General features: G+C 43.7%; 2 protein-coding genes across 4 annotated transcripts in view; one reads left to right on the top strand and one right to left on the bottom strand.

Annotated features, from left to right (window-relative positions):
- Positions 1-5,080, top strand: part of LOC125243187 (5-hydroxytryptamine receptor 3A-like) — a 77,798-nt gene extending 72,718 nt beyond the window's left edge. For all 3 annotated transcript variants that reach the window (XM_048152633.1, XM_048152639.1, XM_048152623.1), the window contains 2 exons: positions 2,387-2,518; positions 3,617-5,080. In XM_048152633.1, coding sequence (XP_048008590.1) covers positions 2,387-2,518; positions 3,617-3,855 — 371 coding nt within the window. In that variant the 3' untranslated portion in view covers positions 3,856-5,080. The remainder of the gene's footprint in view (positions 1-2,386; positions 2,519-3,616) is intronic.
- Positions 1-17,949, bottom strand: part of LOC125280859 (gastrula zinc finger protein XlCGF57.1-like) — a 1,316,469-nt gene that overhangs the window by 686,722 nt on the left and 611,798 nt on the right. The window lies entirely within an intron of this gene.

The raw sequence follows: 17,949 nt of genomic DNA, 5'->3' as shown, positions 1-17,949 counted from the left end.
ACCTAGAACAGATGGAGGAGGGGTCGAAGAGCTCTCGCAGGAGGAGGGGGAGGCCGAGCTGGGCCCACAGGCTTTGGTGGTTTCGGGGCTTGACGCTTTTTTGTTGATATCTGGGGGCTCGCGGCAAAAGAGTGGGAGAGTTTGGTTCCAGCATACACCAGTTCCTCCATTTTCTCTGAAAAGCACAGAAGAGGGGATGCTGGAGAGAGGGATAACGTGTCCGGTGAGAGGGGCTGTTGCTCTGGTGTTACCGGAGGCTGTAATATGTTGTCCTGGCTTCCCTGGCTGTTTTCCCGAAAGTCGTCCTTGGGTGCTGAATCTTGGAGCAGTTCTAACACGTCACTGTCTCCTGGTGAGCTCCGTGGGCAGGGCTCAGTCAGGATTGTGTCCATGAGCAGTACGGTCTGTTTAGGGGCATTAGATTCATGGGACTCACCGACTGTGTGCTGAGGATGTCCATGATGAAGCTCTGTTGTGTGTTCCTTCTGGTTTGGTAGTCCCGCAAGTAACTTTGTTTCAAGAACTGCAATCCTTTGTAGAAGTCTGTGGCAGTTTGTGCAGCAGGTAGATTCTTCAACCAGAGGAGGCATATTATTTCTAATCCTTTTGGATGTAGGCAGCTGTGTTTTCCCTTCTCCGGAATGTAAGCTGATGGCTGCTGTCAGTGGGAGGCTGGTTGGATAAAAATTCCCCTTTTTTGTAGCAATTCTTCCAGTTAAAAAGATTGTTGTTGCCAAGATTTGTCGTTTGAGCACTGTGCCGATTTGCTGTAGTTACAATTAGGAGATAAAATATAAAAGCAATACAGCAAAGCGCGGAGCTGTAAGCAAGAGTGTCCGAACAGTAGCGAAGCAGGAAGTGCAAATTAGTCTATATTCATCATTCAAAAAGGAAAACCAGCTCTGCAGACAACAGATACACACACAATGCATGCTTAAATGTGAGCGCTGCATGTTTTAAAGTAAAAAAATGGCACTGTTGCGCGTTCTTCTTCCATATGACAATATTAGATCTACTTTAGATCTAATATTGTCACATGGAATCGATATTGATGCCGTTGAAATTCTGCAGCAGAGTGATGACATATATAAATGAGAGTGATATATATATAAATATCAATACAATAGCATGTTATTATTTATTATATTATTATACTTTGTATAATAATAGCAACGTATAATCTACATTTGAAAGAAGAGAGAAAACTCTTTACATGTGCTCGCGCTCATGAACATCACACAAACAATGATCAATGAACAAATGCACATTGAAGGATCTTCTTCCGTCTTTCTTTCAAAATGTAATCAAATGTATATTTCTGCAGGCGCGTGTAAACTGGTTTCAAAGCAAAGGCGTTAATTTTCAGGTCACTGGCGCTGCCATTAGGCTATCGACAAATTGCCATTTCATACTCTTTGAACAATGGTGGCTTATTTAATGTATAAAGCCTCGCTGACAGATATTTGTAGAGCTGTGGGTTGGGCGACACCTAACACATTCGCTAGATTCTATAGCCTTTGTGTCGAGCCACTCTCTTCCCGTGTTCTCACCTCAGGTCAGAGGCACGGAGAGGCCTCGGCTTAGTGTCGGCTTGCTGCGCATACATGCGATTATTAGTCCAGAGAGTCCCTACAAGGCAGACCGAGTGTTGTAGAAATCAAATTGTAGTAATCAAATTTTATGCAAAAAATAAAAAATAATAATATTATTTAGGGTGCTTTCACACTGGCAGTTTAGTTAGAAACGGGGCGCGGTTATGTGAATCCGGGTGCGCACTGGGGTACTGAACCCAAGACTACCTGAAGGAGGAGGTCTGAGTTCAGGGAGGTCTGAGTTCTCAAACTGTGCGGTGGTTCGTGTGAATATGAAAGCAGCACGGACTTGGGTGCGCACTTGTTCAGGTAGTAAAGTAACCTACGCATGCATTTTCGCAGATTATAATGTATATATTAAAATGTATATATAACACAAGAGATGATAGTGTTGATGATTTACCTTGGATTTGAGCAGGAGTCAGCCTGCAGTGTATTCGTGCTTTGCGAGCAATCAGAGCGGCAAATGAATGGCAATCAGCCGTCTCCTCAAAACACATACAGTAAACACAATTGATGTTTACTCTGCTGCACAAAAATAACACCAAATTAAAAAAACACTTTATTGAACATTGTTCTGTTTTCTATCATGTGCCGTGCATGTCCGTGATGAAGTAAGATGAACGCAAATACACCAGGGTTCAACAGAATAAATTGAGTGTGAAACCAACACTGCGGACCATGGCAAACAAGCCCAGTGCACAAAAGGATTTCATCTACATCACAGACACACACAGACTACAAGAATCAGTGTATGAATCTCTACAATGGTCATAGTTTGTTGTTTTTCACAGGTGTTTATTGCTGTGTGATTTTCTGTCTCATTGGCATCAGCATGGTGGAGACCATCCTTGTGAATTTTATGATGGTTAAAGGGGCTGAAAAGAAATCAGTAGAAATAACAGCTGCTGTTACTGGCAGAGAAGGTAAGTGCAGACACAGCTTCTAACACTGTCATGTATTTTATACTTTTACTTCACAAATTAAGGTTTATTAGTGAAATTACGTTTAAGATTTGTTTGCTTTGTCACTTTCGTAACATATGCATATAAAAGAAAAGAAAATTAATCTTTGAGTTAATTAGACTGGAAAATGGATGTGTGGATGACAGTGGCGGCTACTGGTCTGTCAGAGAGGGGAAGCTCATTTTCGGCCTACATCAAAAAATTATCTATTTATTTAAAAGTAAATTCATATAATTGTGTGAAATGTATGATGAAAATCAAGCAATTTCGCCAAGCAAATATCAAAGAAATAGGTTGCAGCAGTTTTTATTTCGACTGAACTTGAGAAATCCGCGATGGGACTGAGCGCGAATAGCTTCAGTGATTCCTTATAGTACAGAATCGCTGTCAGTCAAAAGGAGATGCAGTCTTTCGACAGACCCTCCAATCATCACGCAGAAGCTCGGAGTCCGGGCCAGCCCACTCCCCATTCACCCCCAGAGACGCTGAGCGTCCGTGGGCGGGACATAATCGCAGCATTTATCCAATGACCGTCTAGTTTCGAAGCGCTGAAAAAAACCGTTCAAAGCAGCCCCATTGAAGTCAATGGACGCTGGGCTTCAATAGGGAAATGCACTGTGACGCTGCGGGAATGTATGAGAAGGAAATCGAGTCAGCCGACCTGCTATATGTAACTGATTCTGAACGAACTCGTCTTTGAGATGAACGTTTTCTAACGCATTTTTAGTCAATAAAATGTTAATACAATAGTACATATTTGACCATTAATTTTGTGACATTATAAGGGAAGCCGAGCTTCCCTTGCAGTCTTAAAGAAATCGCCACTGGTGGATGAAAATAGCATTTGAAGTCTGGGATTAGCAAATATGAAACCATGTAATTGTGTATGAAACATGAAGCCACCCCAAAACCACATCTGAAATTAATTTTTTTTTCTATAATGGAGTATCAGCAAAGATTTCCCATCAAAAAAAAAAAAAAAAAAAAAATGAGATTACAGACAAAATATATTTAAACATCATTTATCCAGAGCCATGCTTTGCTTTTTTCCTCTCACAGACAGTGTAAGAGACCAGCAGAACCCTCCAGACTCAGTCAGAGATCAAAATGAAGAGCAATCTAATAACATCCTTCTGAATCAGATCCTCACTGAAGTTCGGGCTGCAACTCAACAAAACCAACGACAGAAACTGTCCTGGACCAGAGTGGCAAGAATCATAGATGTGACCTTCTTTATTCTTTACATAATCACCATTATTGTGTTTATGTCTGTGCTTTGGAAGCTTTGGCTTTCATAGTGATGTCTTATCTGATCAAATATCTGATATGATAGCACACAATATTAACTTTTCTTCAGAGTTTATATACAGTTTATAGAGTTTAATACACAAAAATACATGGGCAAAACACAAAGATGTGAAAGGATTTCATGAAGGATTCATGAGGATTTCATGACTTACATGAAATCCTGACAGAGGTTTATAAAATACTACACTAAAAAGACAGAAAAACACAATCATAATAATACTCACTGCAAAATTAAGAGATTAATGTTTAGACTTTTGCGTATTATAACCTGGATGTGGGAAATAATTACAGTTAGATCCAAAAGATAGTTTTAGCAACATAGCGCAGATGCAACAGAACATAGTTAGCCTATTAGCTGTATAAGATTGTTTGCTACACTAATATATTACTTTACAGGCATTACTGGCTTGTACTTTACAATTCATAATATTATAAATTTACAGTTTATTAATGGTCTCCGGTTTTACAATGCTGCAATTTTTAAAGACTTAAAGGTTAAAAGCTTAAAGGCTTAAAGGGTACACTATTATGAAAAACACACAGCTTCAGTGTGAAATCAATAAGAAAAAGTATAATTTCATAGATATTGTCAATAATAGCTGTTCATATTAAAATATGTATAAACTACATCAAAATCTTGTCCTTTAAATTTCATGTACTATTTATTAATTAAAAATTGTTTCTGCTCCAATTAAGCTCAGTGTGCTCCCTTTAAGCTTATCCACATTAAATGTCTATGTAAATACTTCATAAACAGACTTTAAATATTAACTGATGGTTGTCACTTTAAGTTAATCTTTATACAATGATTAATAACTTATTTTCACAGCCTTAAAGGGTTAGTTCACACAAAAAAGCTGCCTGGGTGAAGGGAACGAAACTTGATTTTGATTTGTTTTTATTTATATTATCATTATTATTGGTTGTTTTGTATTATTATTCTGTTTTGTTATATTTACTTTGATTAGCTGAATTGGAAATATAATTGTAGGCCCACCGTTTATCCTAAATACACAGCTGTTGTCTCAGTTAGGGGGTCAGTTTTGGTTCCATTCAGTTTTTCCTTATACTGCGTTGAAGGTTAATGTTTATTTTGTTGACCTCAGTTATTTAAGTGTAGCCATTATTTGTTAGATTATTTGTTGGATTAAGTTTGTATTCTTTTAGTTATATTTTTTGATTGGTTGGTCACAATAAAATAAATTTTTGTTGGAATCATGTGTCCTCATGCCTTACTACCTGGCTTTATCACAGGGGATAGATATATATATATATATTAGTCTGTTTTGGTCACGATTTTATACTCTTAAAAGAACCCCAAATTTTTCTCCCGATAGCAGGCTTTCAACTAAATGAAAAGAACAAGCAGAAACAATGCCACAAGATCACAAGTTTATTTATGAGCAAGTCACTATTAAAACATTGAGCTCAACATTCATAAAAAAAAAAAAAAAAAATTTATGCTTAAGGGTCAACCACTTGTCTTAAACCAAGCTAACATTCAATGACATTAGCAGCAAAGGTGGCCAAAATACCTTATTTATAGGGTCCCCACAAAGAGTACTCAATTGCTTTGCAGCATGCATCAATGCTACAAACAGCCCACTGGCTTTGATCTAGTCAGACAGACAAACTGAACCGGCCACCTTCATACCCAAATATTAATAACAATAATACTGATGAACAATGATGAACAATACAAAAGAAAGGAACAGCCCAAAAAAACAAACAAAAAAAAAAGAGAGAATAACTGGAAACGGATACTTTCTTTGATGTTACCTCTTTACAAACATTTCCTACAGCTCAAGTTGGGAACCAAGACTGAAAGAAAAAAAAAAGGGCACATTTAAACACTCCAAATCAACCCAACAAAACAAAACAATTTATATATTAACCATTTCAAACCAACACAACATAATACACACAAAAAAAACAAGATCAAAAGAAAGAAAAAAAAACACCCCAAATAAATCATAAATTGTCGATCCTCTAACTGAGCAATATCACTGTAAAGGCAAAGAAATAATACCCAAATCAACGAAACCAAATACTACAAATAAGGAATATACAATAAACTAGCAACAACAACAACAACAACAAAAATAAACAAATGTAAATACAAAAAAAAACACTTCAATTCAACTCACCCTCGCACACACGCACACGCGCATTCACACCCACACAAAATCTAACAAGACGCACAAAAAGACAAACAACACAAATGAACGATGGACGGGCTAATGGAATAATGGAATAATTTCCCCACAAACACCCCTATTCTCAATTTATAAATGCTTTTAAGAAAACTGTAAAAATAACAGACATACCATTCTATGGGAGCAAAGATGCACGACCCACACAAACCGTTCACATCAGTGCAGCACCACGAGGAAACAGATCTCACCTGTGCTTATATAGTTACGTGATACCTGACGTACAGTACCAACCCACCACACTTGAACGCACCATTCTTAAAGGGGCCATGCTACTACACACACACACATATATATATATATATATATATATATATATATATATATATATATACACAGGTCCTTCTCAAAAAATTAGCAGATTGTGATAAAGTTACATTATTTTCCATAATGTAATGATAAAAATTAAACTTTCATATATTTTAGATTCATTGCACACCAACTGAAATATTTCAGGTCTTTTATTGTTTTAATACTGATGATTTTGGCATACAGCTCATGAAAACCCAAAATTCCTATCTCAAAAAATTAGCATATCATGAAAAGGTTCTCTAAACGAGCTATTAACCTAATCATCTGAATCAACTAATTAACTCTAAACACCTGCAAAAGATTCCTGAGGCTTTTAAAAACTCCTAGCCTGGTTCATTACTCAAAACCGCAATCATGGGTAAGACTGCCGACCTGACTGCTGTCCAGAAGGCCATCATTGACACCCTCAAGCGAGAGGGTAAGACACAGAAAGAAATTTCTGAACGAATAGGCTGTTCCCAGAGTGCTGTATCAAGGCACCTCAGTGGAAAGTCTGTGGGAAGGAAAAAGTGTGGCAAAAAACGCTGCACAACGAGAAGAGGTGACCGGACCCTGAGGAAGATTGTGGAGAAGGACCGATTCCAGACCTTGGGGGACCTGCGGAAGCAGTGGACTGAGTCTGGAGTAGAAACATCCAGAGCCACCGTGCACAGGCGTGTGCAGGAAATGGGCTACAGGTGCCGCATTCCCCAGGTCAAGCCACTTTTGAACAGCACTGGACTGTTGCTCAGTGGTCCAAAGTACTTTTTTCGGATGAAAGCAAATTTTGCATGTCATTCGGAAATCAAGGTGCCAGAATCTGGAGGAAGACTGGGGAGAAGGAAATGCCAAAATGCCTGAAGTCCAGTGTCAAGTACCCACAGTCAGTGATGGTCTGGGGTGCCATGTCAGCTGCTGGAGTTGGTCCACTGTGTTTTATCAAGGGCAGGGTCAATGCAGCTAGCTATCAGGAGATTTTGGAGCACTTCATGCTTCCATCTGCTGAAAAGCTTTATGGAGATGAAGATTTCGTTTTTCAGCACGACCTGGCACCTGCTCACAGTGCCAAAACCACTGGTAAATGGTTTACTGACCATGGTATTACTGTGCTCAATTGGCCTGCCAACTCTCCTGACCTGAACCCCATAGAGAATCTGTGGGATATTGTGAAGAGAAAGTTGAGAGACGCAAGACCCAACACTCTGGATGAGCTTAAGGCCGCTATCGAAGCATCCTGGGCCTCCATAACACCTCAGCAGTGCCACAGGCTGATTGCCTCCATGCCACGCCGCATTGAAGCAGTCATTTCTGCAAAATGATTCCCGACCAAGTATTGAGTGCATAACTGAACATAATTATTTGAAGGTTGACTTTTTTTGTATTAAAAACACTTTTCTTTTATTGGTCGGATGAAATATGCTAATTTTTTGAGATTTTTGGGGTTTTCATGAGCTGTATGCCAAAATCATCAGTATTAAAACAATAAAAGACCTGAAATATTTCAGTTGGTGTGCAATGAATCTAAAATATATGAAAGTTTAATTTTTAGCATTACATTATGGAAAATAATGAACTTTATCACAATATGCTAATGTTTTGAGAAGGACCTGTATATATATATATATATATATATATATATATATATATATATATATATATATATATATCATTCCTTAATTCCACCCTTATTTTTCATTCTTAATTAAAAATAAATAAATATGTTTTTATCCATTTCTGATAATTCCAGGTTGCTATGGTCATGTAGGTTGTTTACACATTTAACTCGTGGCCACAAGAAAAATATATTGTTCCCTTAAGGATGTTGTTACCTTGACAAAACGATCTCTTATTATCAAGTTCTCCCGAGTTTATATGATGTGGCCACGACAAAACTATGTGAACCAAACATGTCCCCTCCCAGTCACCGTATAAATTAACTAAGGCCTAATCCTGTCTTCATCTAAACCCTGTCTGTGAAACCGGGCCTAAATGTGTTTGGAATTATCTAAATGTTGTTTATTAATAATAATAAACAACTGTTTCTCCTCCTAGTGTGGGAACCAAGTATTGACTTCCACCCACTGATTAACATAGAATTTACATGTTAAGTCTGAAAATTAAATCATAAACTTTGCATTTTAATTAGATTTCTGTCAGTGTAATTGTTTTTACATTATGAAAAAAGTTGCATTTATTTCTCTCTTTTAAAAAATACAAATGAAAAACTGCAAGAAAACAGACAATGCATTAGCAAAGGTGTTTCACAAAGTATAATAAACATTGAAAAAAGTTTTACTGACTATATATGATTAAAAATATTTCACATTTAAAATATTTAAATAATTTCAACTATATATGCAACAATTCAGTTTTTACCAACAATGTAAAATTTAACATTTCTTTTAACATCTCACTTAATGTCATAGTTTATACACTTTAATCCAGTATGCCATAGCGTAGAGCTTTATAGCTACATACAGCTCAATACAAGTACACAGGATGGATCAAGGTTAAAAAATAACCTCCCTCGTATGACAATGATGTGACTGGAATAAAGCAAAAAGACTACAAAGCCTGAGATGTCCAATACTTACATTCAGAGGTGGCTAAACCATTTTCTAACCTAACAACATGCACAAACCCAACTGATTCTAATTCACACAGGTAGAAGGTAGAACTAAGTGAAATCTGTTGCATTTCTCTTTATTACACATAACTTTTTATGGATTGTATGATTTGATTTCCTTATTTGTCCTGATTTCTTGAGCTAATACCAACATCTGGTCAAAATTATGTGAATTGCTGCATTGGAACTTCGAATAAAAATAATAATAAGAAGAAGAAAAAGAAGAATAATAAAAGTTCATATTCAATACGTTTTTTTACACGCTGTACAAATTACAAAATACTAAGTAATTGTATTTGAAATACATGTAATTAAAATATTGCCCTTCTCTCTCTGTCCTCTTAACATCAAAAATGTGCAGTTGGAGGAAGAAGGCCACATATTCAAATCATGACATGAATGTAGAGTTCATTACAATGAAGTACAATGCATGCTCTTGTAGTTACAGTCACTAAACAGTGAGTATGATGTTTAAAGAGAAACTGAAACCTCTTCTAAATAATATAGTTTGAATAATTATATTTTTGGAAGAACCTCTCTGGTGTAGTGAAATGCCTATTTGTTTGCTTCTCATTTTATTTACATAAAATGTATCACTTCCATCTGCTTTACCATTAGTTCCCTTTCGATACTTCACTCGTACTGCGTATGGGGAAAGGTCTCCCTTTTTCCCCGCTGCTGAAGCCTTTTTTAATAACGCAGTGTAACTGCATCGTCATTGGTTCACTCATAGATATAGCTGCGCGGCCTATGGCGACAAAGCGCGCGAATATTCCCGCCGAAATGGGCGGGGTTAGGGGCTATATAAGCAGGCGTTTCGCCATAGGATTTCAGTGTTTTCTCCTTCAGCGACGACCTCTACTTCTCTTCGCTGATCTCCGCCTGAAGCCGAAGAAGCTCGCCGCCTTCCTGACAGCTCTCGCCGCCGTCTGAAGAGGCTCCCGCAGCGGACTCGCCTGGATTCGCCGGACGAGGACAGCGCCGGCGCCTTCACTGACTGCAGCTGCAGTGCCGTCGTCTAGCCGCCGCCTCCCGCTTTACGCTCCCGGCCGCTTCCTGTGCATCCCCTGCCGCCATCCGGCGCGCCGCCTGAGAGCTTCACCTGCGGCTTAACGCCGCTCTAAAAGAGCGTTTTCACAGCGGTTTTCACCGCTTCTAAGAGCTTCCGCGGCCCTCGCCGCTCTACAAAGAGCCACCCAACTGCCGTTTTCACGGCACCGGCATCTCCTGATGCCCCGTCACTCATGTGCTACGTGCAGGGCCCCCCTGCACGATAGCGACGGACACAGCGAGTGCGTCGCCTGCCTGGGCAAGCCCCATGCGGACGGCGCGCTTGCTGGAGACTCATACCCGCACTGCGAGTGCATGAGTCTCAGTTCCCTGCGCTCGCGGGTCGCCTTCTTCACTGAGGGCGATCTCGCCGCTCGCGCCCTCCCGTCTCCTTCCTCCCGCGAACCGGCCAGGAAGAGACAGCGGGGTAGAGCGACTCAGCGCCCTGAGTTAGGCGAGCTCACGCCGGCTCAGCCCCCGCGTGCCTCGCCCTCTCCTCCGAGGGAACTCTCTCCCATTCTGTTCTCTCGCCCTGAGCAGTGTCCCTCTGCCGAAGCAAGTGACCTCGTCTCATTCGGAGGAACAGACGACGAGCAGGATGACTCCATGTCACTTGCGGCTTCCGAAGCGGAAGGATGGGTTGGTGAGCCGGATGACCCCGCTCCCCCGCCTCCCTTGGAGCCCATTGAGCACGGCCAGGGCATGGATGCCGAACTATTCCGCATCCTGTCCAGAGCCGTAGAAGAGCTGGACCTCGAGTGGGCCCCTCCAGAGGAGCCGTCTCACAGCCGCCTGGACGAGTGGTTCCTGCCAGGCCGCCGCCAAGCACCTCACCAGCGCTCAGCGCCCTTTTCCCCCTAGGTCCACGAGGAGCTCACGAAGTCGTGGCACGCTCCGTATTCCGCCCGCCTTCACACAACGCACCGCTCCGCCCTCACCGCCGTCGATGGCGCCGAAGAGAAGGGATACGAGCACCTGCCACCCCTAGATGAAGCGGTGGCTGCTCACCTCTGCCCTCCCGCGGCTGTGGGATGGAAGACCAAGAGGGCCCTTCCTTCCAAGCCCTGTCGGACCACCTCTACCTTGGCTGGACGGGCTTACACCTCGGCGGGCCAGGCTGCCTCCGCGCTCCATACTATGGCCATTTTCCAGGTCTTCCAGGCCAAACTCCTCCACTCGCTGGACGAGTCTGGAATTGACGCGCCGGCTTTCAAGGATCTTCGCAGCTCCACCGACCTTGCCCTGCGAGCCACGAAGGCCACGGCCCAGGCCATCGGGCGTTCCATGGCCCGCCTGGTAGTACTGGAGCGCCACCTGTGGCTCAACCTTACGGAGATCAAGGACCTGGACAAGACGGCCTTCCTAGAGGCCCCGGTCTCTCCCTCTGGTCTCTTCAGGCCTGCAGTGGACGGCTTCACCGAGCGCTTTACTGCTGCGCAGAAATCGTCTCAGGCTATGAGGCATTTCTTGCCCAAGCGCTCCAGCTCTGCTTCTGCGTCCAGCCGCCCCAGGACTGAACAAGCCAGCTCCACCCGCAACACAGGCAGCGCCACCCAAGGAGCATCGCCAGCGCTCGCGCCCTGCGAAGCGCCCTCCCTTCCCGAGACGCCAGGGACCCCGGCCCAAGATTGTGCTGGACCCGGTGCCTCCGAAGTCGTCCTGATTCGTCAGGAAGGAAGAGGATGGGGGATCGTCCCGTTGCGACCGGACAGCCCCAAAAGCTCCCACGAGTAATTTCCCCTCCGCCTCGTTTAATTCCGGGTGTGGTAAACATGCTCCAAGCGACAGCTGGGCCCACACCTATTGCGCCCACCCTAAATGCCGTTTTCACGGTGAACAATATTTTACCTCATCTAAAAAAGAGCAAATTTCCTCTTTCACCTCTCTCGGTGTACGACCCCCTCAACGGCGGTCTGTCGCCCGATATCATTCAACCCCTTGCCACTCGGGCCGAGGCCTGGCAGGCCATCCCCGATGTGTCAGAATGGGTTATGGGGATCGTAACCCAGGGCTACTCGCTCCAGTTTGCACGACGGCCCCCTCGCTTCGGCGGGGTGCTTCAAACCTCGGTCAATCCGGACGACGCGCATGTCCTCCGAACCGAAGTTATGACGTTGCTAAGAAAGGGAGCTGTGGAAATAGTTTCCCCGACAGAGAGCGAGTCAGGCTTTTACAGCCGCTACTTTCTGGTCCCCAAGAAGGATGGTGGTCTCAGACCCATTCTAGACCTCAGACTTTTGAATCACTCCCTCATGAGACGGAAGTTCAAAATGCTGACACTGAAACAGATCCTCGCGCACATTTGCCCCGAGGACTGGTTCTGCTCGCTGGACCTGAAGGATGCGTATTTTCACATCCAGATAGCCCCCCGTCACAGACGATTCTTGAGATTCGCATACGAGGGAGTGGCATACCAATATACGGTCCGGCCCTTCGGGCTGTCTCTGGCTCCTCGCACTTTCACCAAGTGCATGGACGCGGCGCTTTCCCCTCTGAGGCAAATGGGAATCCGGGTCCTAAATTATCTCGACGACTGGCTCATTCTAGCCCGTTCGCGAACCGAGCTGGAACACCACAGATCCGTGCTCCTCAGCCATTTACAATGTCTGGGTCTCAGGGTCAACTTAGCCAAGAGCTCGCTGTGCCCCACCCAGCGAATCTCGTTTCTGGGGGCAGTTTTCGACTCAGTCCGCATGACGGCAGTAGTCTCGCCGGAGCGTGCTCTAGCGATTCAGCAGCTCACGGCCTCAATCAAGAACAAAGCCTGTCTCCCTCTGAAGTTTTTCCAGAGGTTACTAGGGCTGATGGCTTCCGCCTCTCCGGTGCTGCAGCTCGGCCTTCTTCGGATGCTGCCTCTTCAGTACTGGTTAAAGTTCCGGGTTCCTCCCAGCGCCTGGCGGCACGGCCGCTTATGTCTCAAAGTCAATCAGGCCTGTCTTCTAACCCTGAAACCTTGGATGGACCCTATGTGGTTCAAGCGCGGAGTACCCTTACAGGCGGTCTCATGAAGGACGGTGCTCTCAACGGACGCTTCCAACTCGGGTTGGGGCGCTGTGTGCGAGGGCAGACCGGCCTTCGGCTCGTGGAGTCACGAGGAAAGCCGTCTACACATCAACTGTCTAGAGATGCTAGCAGTGATGAAGGCCCTTCAGTCTTTTCAGGCTCACTTGACAGGACGTCATGTTCTGGTCCGATCGGACAGTATGACAGTGGTGTCATATTTAAACCACCAGGGCGGTCTCTCGTCCAGCCGCTTATGCGCTCTGGCGAAACATCTTCTGGAATGGGCTCTTCCGAGGCTTCAGTCGCTCAGAGCAACTCATGTTCCTGGCAGGAACAATCTGGGTGCAGACATGTTGTCACGGAGCAACATCCCCTCCGACGAGTGGATGCTCCACCCCCAAGTGGTCCTCAGGATTTGGGAGTTCTTCGGGAGGGCAGAGATAGACCTCTTCGCCTCAGAAGACAACTCTCATTGCCCAACATTTTTCTCGAAGGAAGTCGATGCTCTGGCCCACACATGGCCCAGCACGCTCCTTTACGCCTTCCCTCCGATCGCACTGATCCCTCAGGTCATCAGGCGCATCAGAGAAGACCAACACAGAGTCCTTCTGGTGGCCCCGCTCTGGAGGAACCAGGTTTGGTCCCCGGAGCTGTTCAAGCTCTCCCTGAGAGCCCCGTGGCCGATTCCCCTGAGACGGGACCTCCTCTCTCAGGCAAACAGAACGATCTGGCACCCACAGCCGGAGCTTTGGGCTCTGCACCTCTGGTCCCTCGATGGGAGCCAACCAGCCTCCCCGGGGACGTCCTAAATACCATTTCTCAGGCTAGAGCTCCGTCCACGAGACGCCTCTATGACCAGAAATGGTCTGTCTTTGTTGATTGGTGTTCCTCACGCAACATAGACCCTGTGGAGAGTGACGTATCCTTCATACTGTCTTTCCTCCAAGAACGCTTGGAAATGGGGCGCACCCCTTCTACTCTTAAGGTTTACGTAGCAGCCATTGCGGCGTTCCATGCTCCCATTGCTGGCCAATCAGTGGGACGTAACGGCCTTGTAATCCGTTTTCTGAGGGGTGCTAGGCGATTGAATCCTCCTCGCCCCCTCACCGTTCCCACTTGGGACCTCTCGCTGGTCCTCAGGGCCTTAAAGGGAACCCCCTTTGAGCCAATGGGTTCAGCCGACCTTAGGCCCCTAACGCTAAAGACCGCTCTGCTGTTAGCACTGGCATCGGTTAAGCGCGTTGGCGATTTGCAGGCCCTCTCTGTGAGCCCTGCATGCCTTGAATTTGGGCCTGGAGACTCGAAGGTCGTTCTGAAACCTAGGCATGGCTACGTTCCTAAGGTGCTCTCAACCCCGTTTAGAGCTCAGGTCATCTCGCTTTCTGCTCTTCCTCCCTCGGCGGATGAACGAGAGCTAGAGCTACTTTGCCCAGTCAGGGCATTGAGGACCTCTGTGGAGCGATCGCAGCCTTTCAGGCAGTCGGATCAGCTTTTTGTTTGTTTTGGTGGCCGCACCAAGGGGTCTCCGGTCTCAAAACAGCGCCTTTCCCGTTGGATAGTGGACGCTATTAACCTGTGCTACTCCTCACTGGGTGCAGACTGCCCCATAGGAGTCAGGGCCCACTCCACTAGAGGAATGGCTTCCTCGTGGGCTTGGTCCAACGGAGTTTCCATTCAAGACATCTGTGAGGCGGCCGGCTGGTCTTCGCCGTCCACTTTTGTCAGATTCTATCATCTCGATGTCCCGACCTTGCAAGCTCGGGTTCTTTCAGTGTGATTAAGCGGCCTCTGGTGAGTTCCGCCTCACACAACCCCAGGAATTATTTCCTTAAGTGTAACTAGGGTTCGATTAAGGCTTTGCCTTCTCGCTTGTCTTTTGGACCCCCTCCCATGTGTCCAAATTCAGGCTATATCGTTCCCAGCCATGGCACGGCATGGTTGAATTCGTTCCCCATACGCAGTACGAGTGAAGTATCGAAAGGGAACGTACTCGGTTACTAACGTAACCTCGGTTCCCTGAGATACGGAACGAGTACTGCGTCACTTGCCGTGCCACGAGGCTGCGGCTTCAGGGTCGTCGCTTCAGTCGATTACACTGAAATCCTATGGCGAAACGCCTGCTTATATAGCCCCTAACCCCGCCCATTTCGGCGGGAATATTCGCTATGCCGCGCCGTCATTGGTTCAACAACTTGTCTATGAGTGAACCAATGACGATGCAGTTACACTGCGTTATTAAAAAAGGCTTCAGCAGCGGGGAAAAAGGGAGACCTTTCCCCATACGCAGTACTCGTTCCGTATCTCAGGGAACCGAGGTTACGTTAGTAACCGAGTACGTTATTCATGGTGGCTGTATTTACATACTTCTTTTTTTGTCCTAAAAAAAGTGATCACGTGATTTCAAAGGTATAACTGTAAATCATAAACATCACACATATTAGCATGAGTCTGTCATGAAATTATTAATAACCCTATCTGTGCAAAGTTATATATAATGGCTGCATTTCACATAACATAACTATAATATGCACTAAAGGTGTGTGTTTCACAGGAAATTGAAGGGCATACTTATGGTAGTTACATGTTAAAACTACAAACCCACTGTCACAACTGAAGAAGACAGACGCAAAGATGAATCAACACACATTTTTAATGAGATACTTCAAAGGAGCACAACTCGGGAACGTAAGGAAATGTTATGTATCCAAACAGGCAACTTAGCTTGATGATAACAATGGCCCTGTCCCAAATGGCACACTCCAGACTTGTGGACTTCCTCGAAGTCCACACTTTGGTGATGTCATGTAGTGTAGACCTATAGGGCCCTTGGCGCGAGTCCACGAGGGCGCATTGAGAGGTATTTTTGGGACAGACTCGATCGTCACGCCGGAAATAACGGTCTGGTTGTTTTTTGACAGGAGCTGCAGGTTCGGGGATAATATTTAGCATCAAGAACAGGTTTCTTGAACAGGTTTATTATCTCCATGTCAACTACACAGCTTGCTTTTGCTTATGCCACCTGGGCATTAGACAATATATACATGCTTATTTAAATAATGTATACAGTTGTAATAATACATAATGTTCCATTTGAACTAAAATTACAATTTTAACACATAATAAACATGTGCGTGAGTTTCAGATGAATTTACAGGTTTAAATATAAATACTAGGTTTACATATGACTCAGTAAAGCCCTGACATTCGGTTCTATTTATTTAATGAATCATAATGCGATCGTATTATTCAACGTGCTATTATTATGTTTGAGATATCAACCACTGGTCGATGACCATAATGTTTGTATAAACTGTAGGTAACAACTGGTAAAATGTACACCTAGGTCATAAAAACCGTAATGATACCTACACTTAAATATTTTCTTCTCAGCCATGTCATCATTTTGCTCTTGAGCGAAATCTCCTCCCATCCGTTGTCTGATTGGCCTTTCGCAAGGATTCCTGGGTAGTTAAAGTGTGCGGAGCCTGCATCTATGCGGGCTTCACGGAAGACCGCTTCAAGGGTACAAAGGGGGCGCTGCTGAGCACACTTCAGAGCGTTAAAATGCTGAATGGGACGGCCAATTTAAGTCCACGAGACCGAAAGTCCACAAGAAGTGTGCCATTTGGGACAGGGCCAAAGTCTCAGCATACACCAGGGGTGGGGGACGTTGATCCTGGAGAGTTGTCCTACAGAGTTTAGCTCCAACCCTAATTAAACACACCTGCAACTAATCAAGGTCTTCAGGATTACTAAAGTTACAGGCAGGTGAGTGTTTTTTTCTTTTTCCCAGGATCCATGTTCCCCTACACCAACTTTCTTTAAACTCCAGGGGAAAAGGAAGCTACACTGCACTGTCAAACCCTGTGAGAAGACAGGCAAGAGAGAGATGGTAAGGCTATTTATTTTTGGGTGAAATAACCATTTAGGAAGGTACACATAGACGGTGGGTGCTATATGCTGTACTGTGGTGGTAAGTTGATTAAGTAAGTTGATTTTTCGGCTATTTTAATTTTTTTTTTCAGTCCATTAATTTCTTACTGTCCAGGTACTAAAAATATCCGGCCCAATGCTTTGTCTTACGTTTTGATCAATCTAAATGTCTGCCCTCTCTTTTCTGTTGTCACTGAGCAGTCCGGTTACATGACAAAGAAAGTTGATCCTGATTGGTCCTCATGTGTGCATTCAAAGTGCTGATTGGCTCACAGATAGAAACTTATAGAACCAAGTTAGAGTTCAACTTTGTAGATATTAACTTTTTGTTTTCTAAAAAAAAAAAAAAGTCCCAACTTGTAGGCTACACAACTTAAAAAAAGAAATTTCAAATAATGTAAATAAGTTGTCACAGATCGAACTGTATTATTTGTAGGTGATGAATGGTCAATTATCACTCAAATAATCACTTAAATATCTCATTAACTTTAACATTGCTTCAATGTTAATTTAACACTCTTGAGTGTAGAGTCAAAAAAAAAAAAAACTCCCAGGAGAGTTAATATAACATTGGAGTTTTTTTTTTTTTTTTTTGCTCTGTAGTCTCTCATTCACTGCTTTAAAAGTTTACCCAACTATAATGACTTGCGCTTCTGAAAAACACGGAATTGTGAAAAGGGTCAATAGGATTTGTCACATCACATGATTTTCTTTCATCTAGCCAAAAACTGTGATTAAGCTATTTGGTAGTCCTATTTGTATTTTGTGTCTATGGTCCTATTAAGTCTGGTGATGAACGTTATTATATGTGAAATAAAAATGACATATTTCAATTGAAGTATTTTAAAGTCCCCCTTAAGTCAATAATTGTATCCCTTAAAACTCATCTTTGATCACCAAAATTACATATTTAAACATTTATTTTTTAGATTTTTTTTTTTTAATGCCTTAAAAAAACCTTGAATGTA

Source organism: Megalobrama amblycephala, linkage group LG1 (assembly GCF_018812025.1).
Source record: "Megalobrama amblycephala isolate DHTTF-2021 linkage group LG1, ASM1881202v1, whole genome shotgun sequence".
Classification (NCBI taxonomy): Eukaryota; Metazoa; Chordata; class Actinopteri; order Cypriniformes; family Xenocyprididae; genus Megalobrama; species Megalobrama amblycephala.
This window is presented reverse-complemented; position numbering and strand designations above follow the sequence as displayed.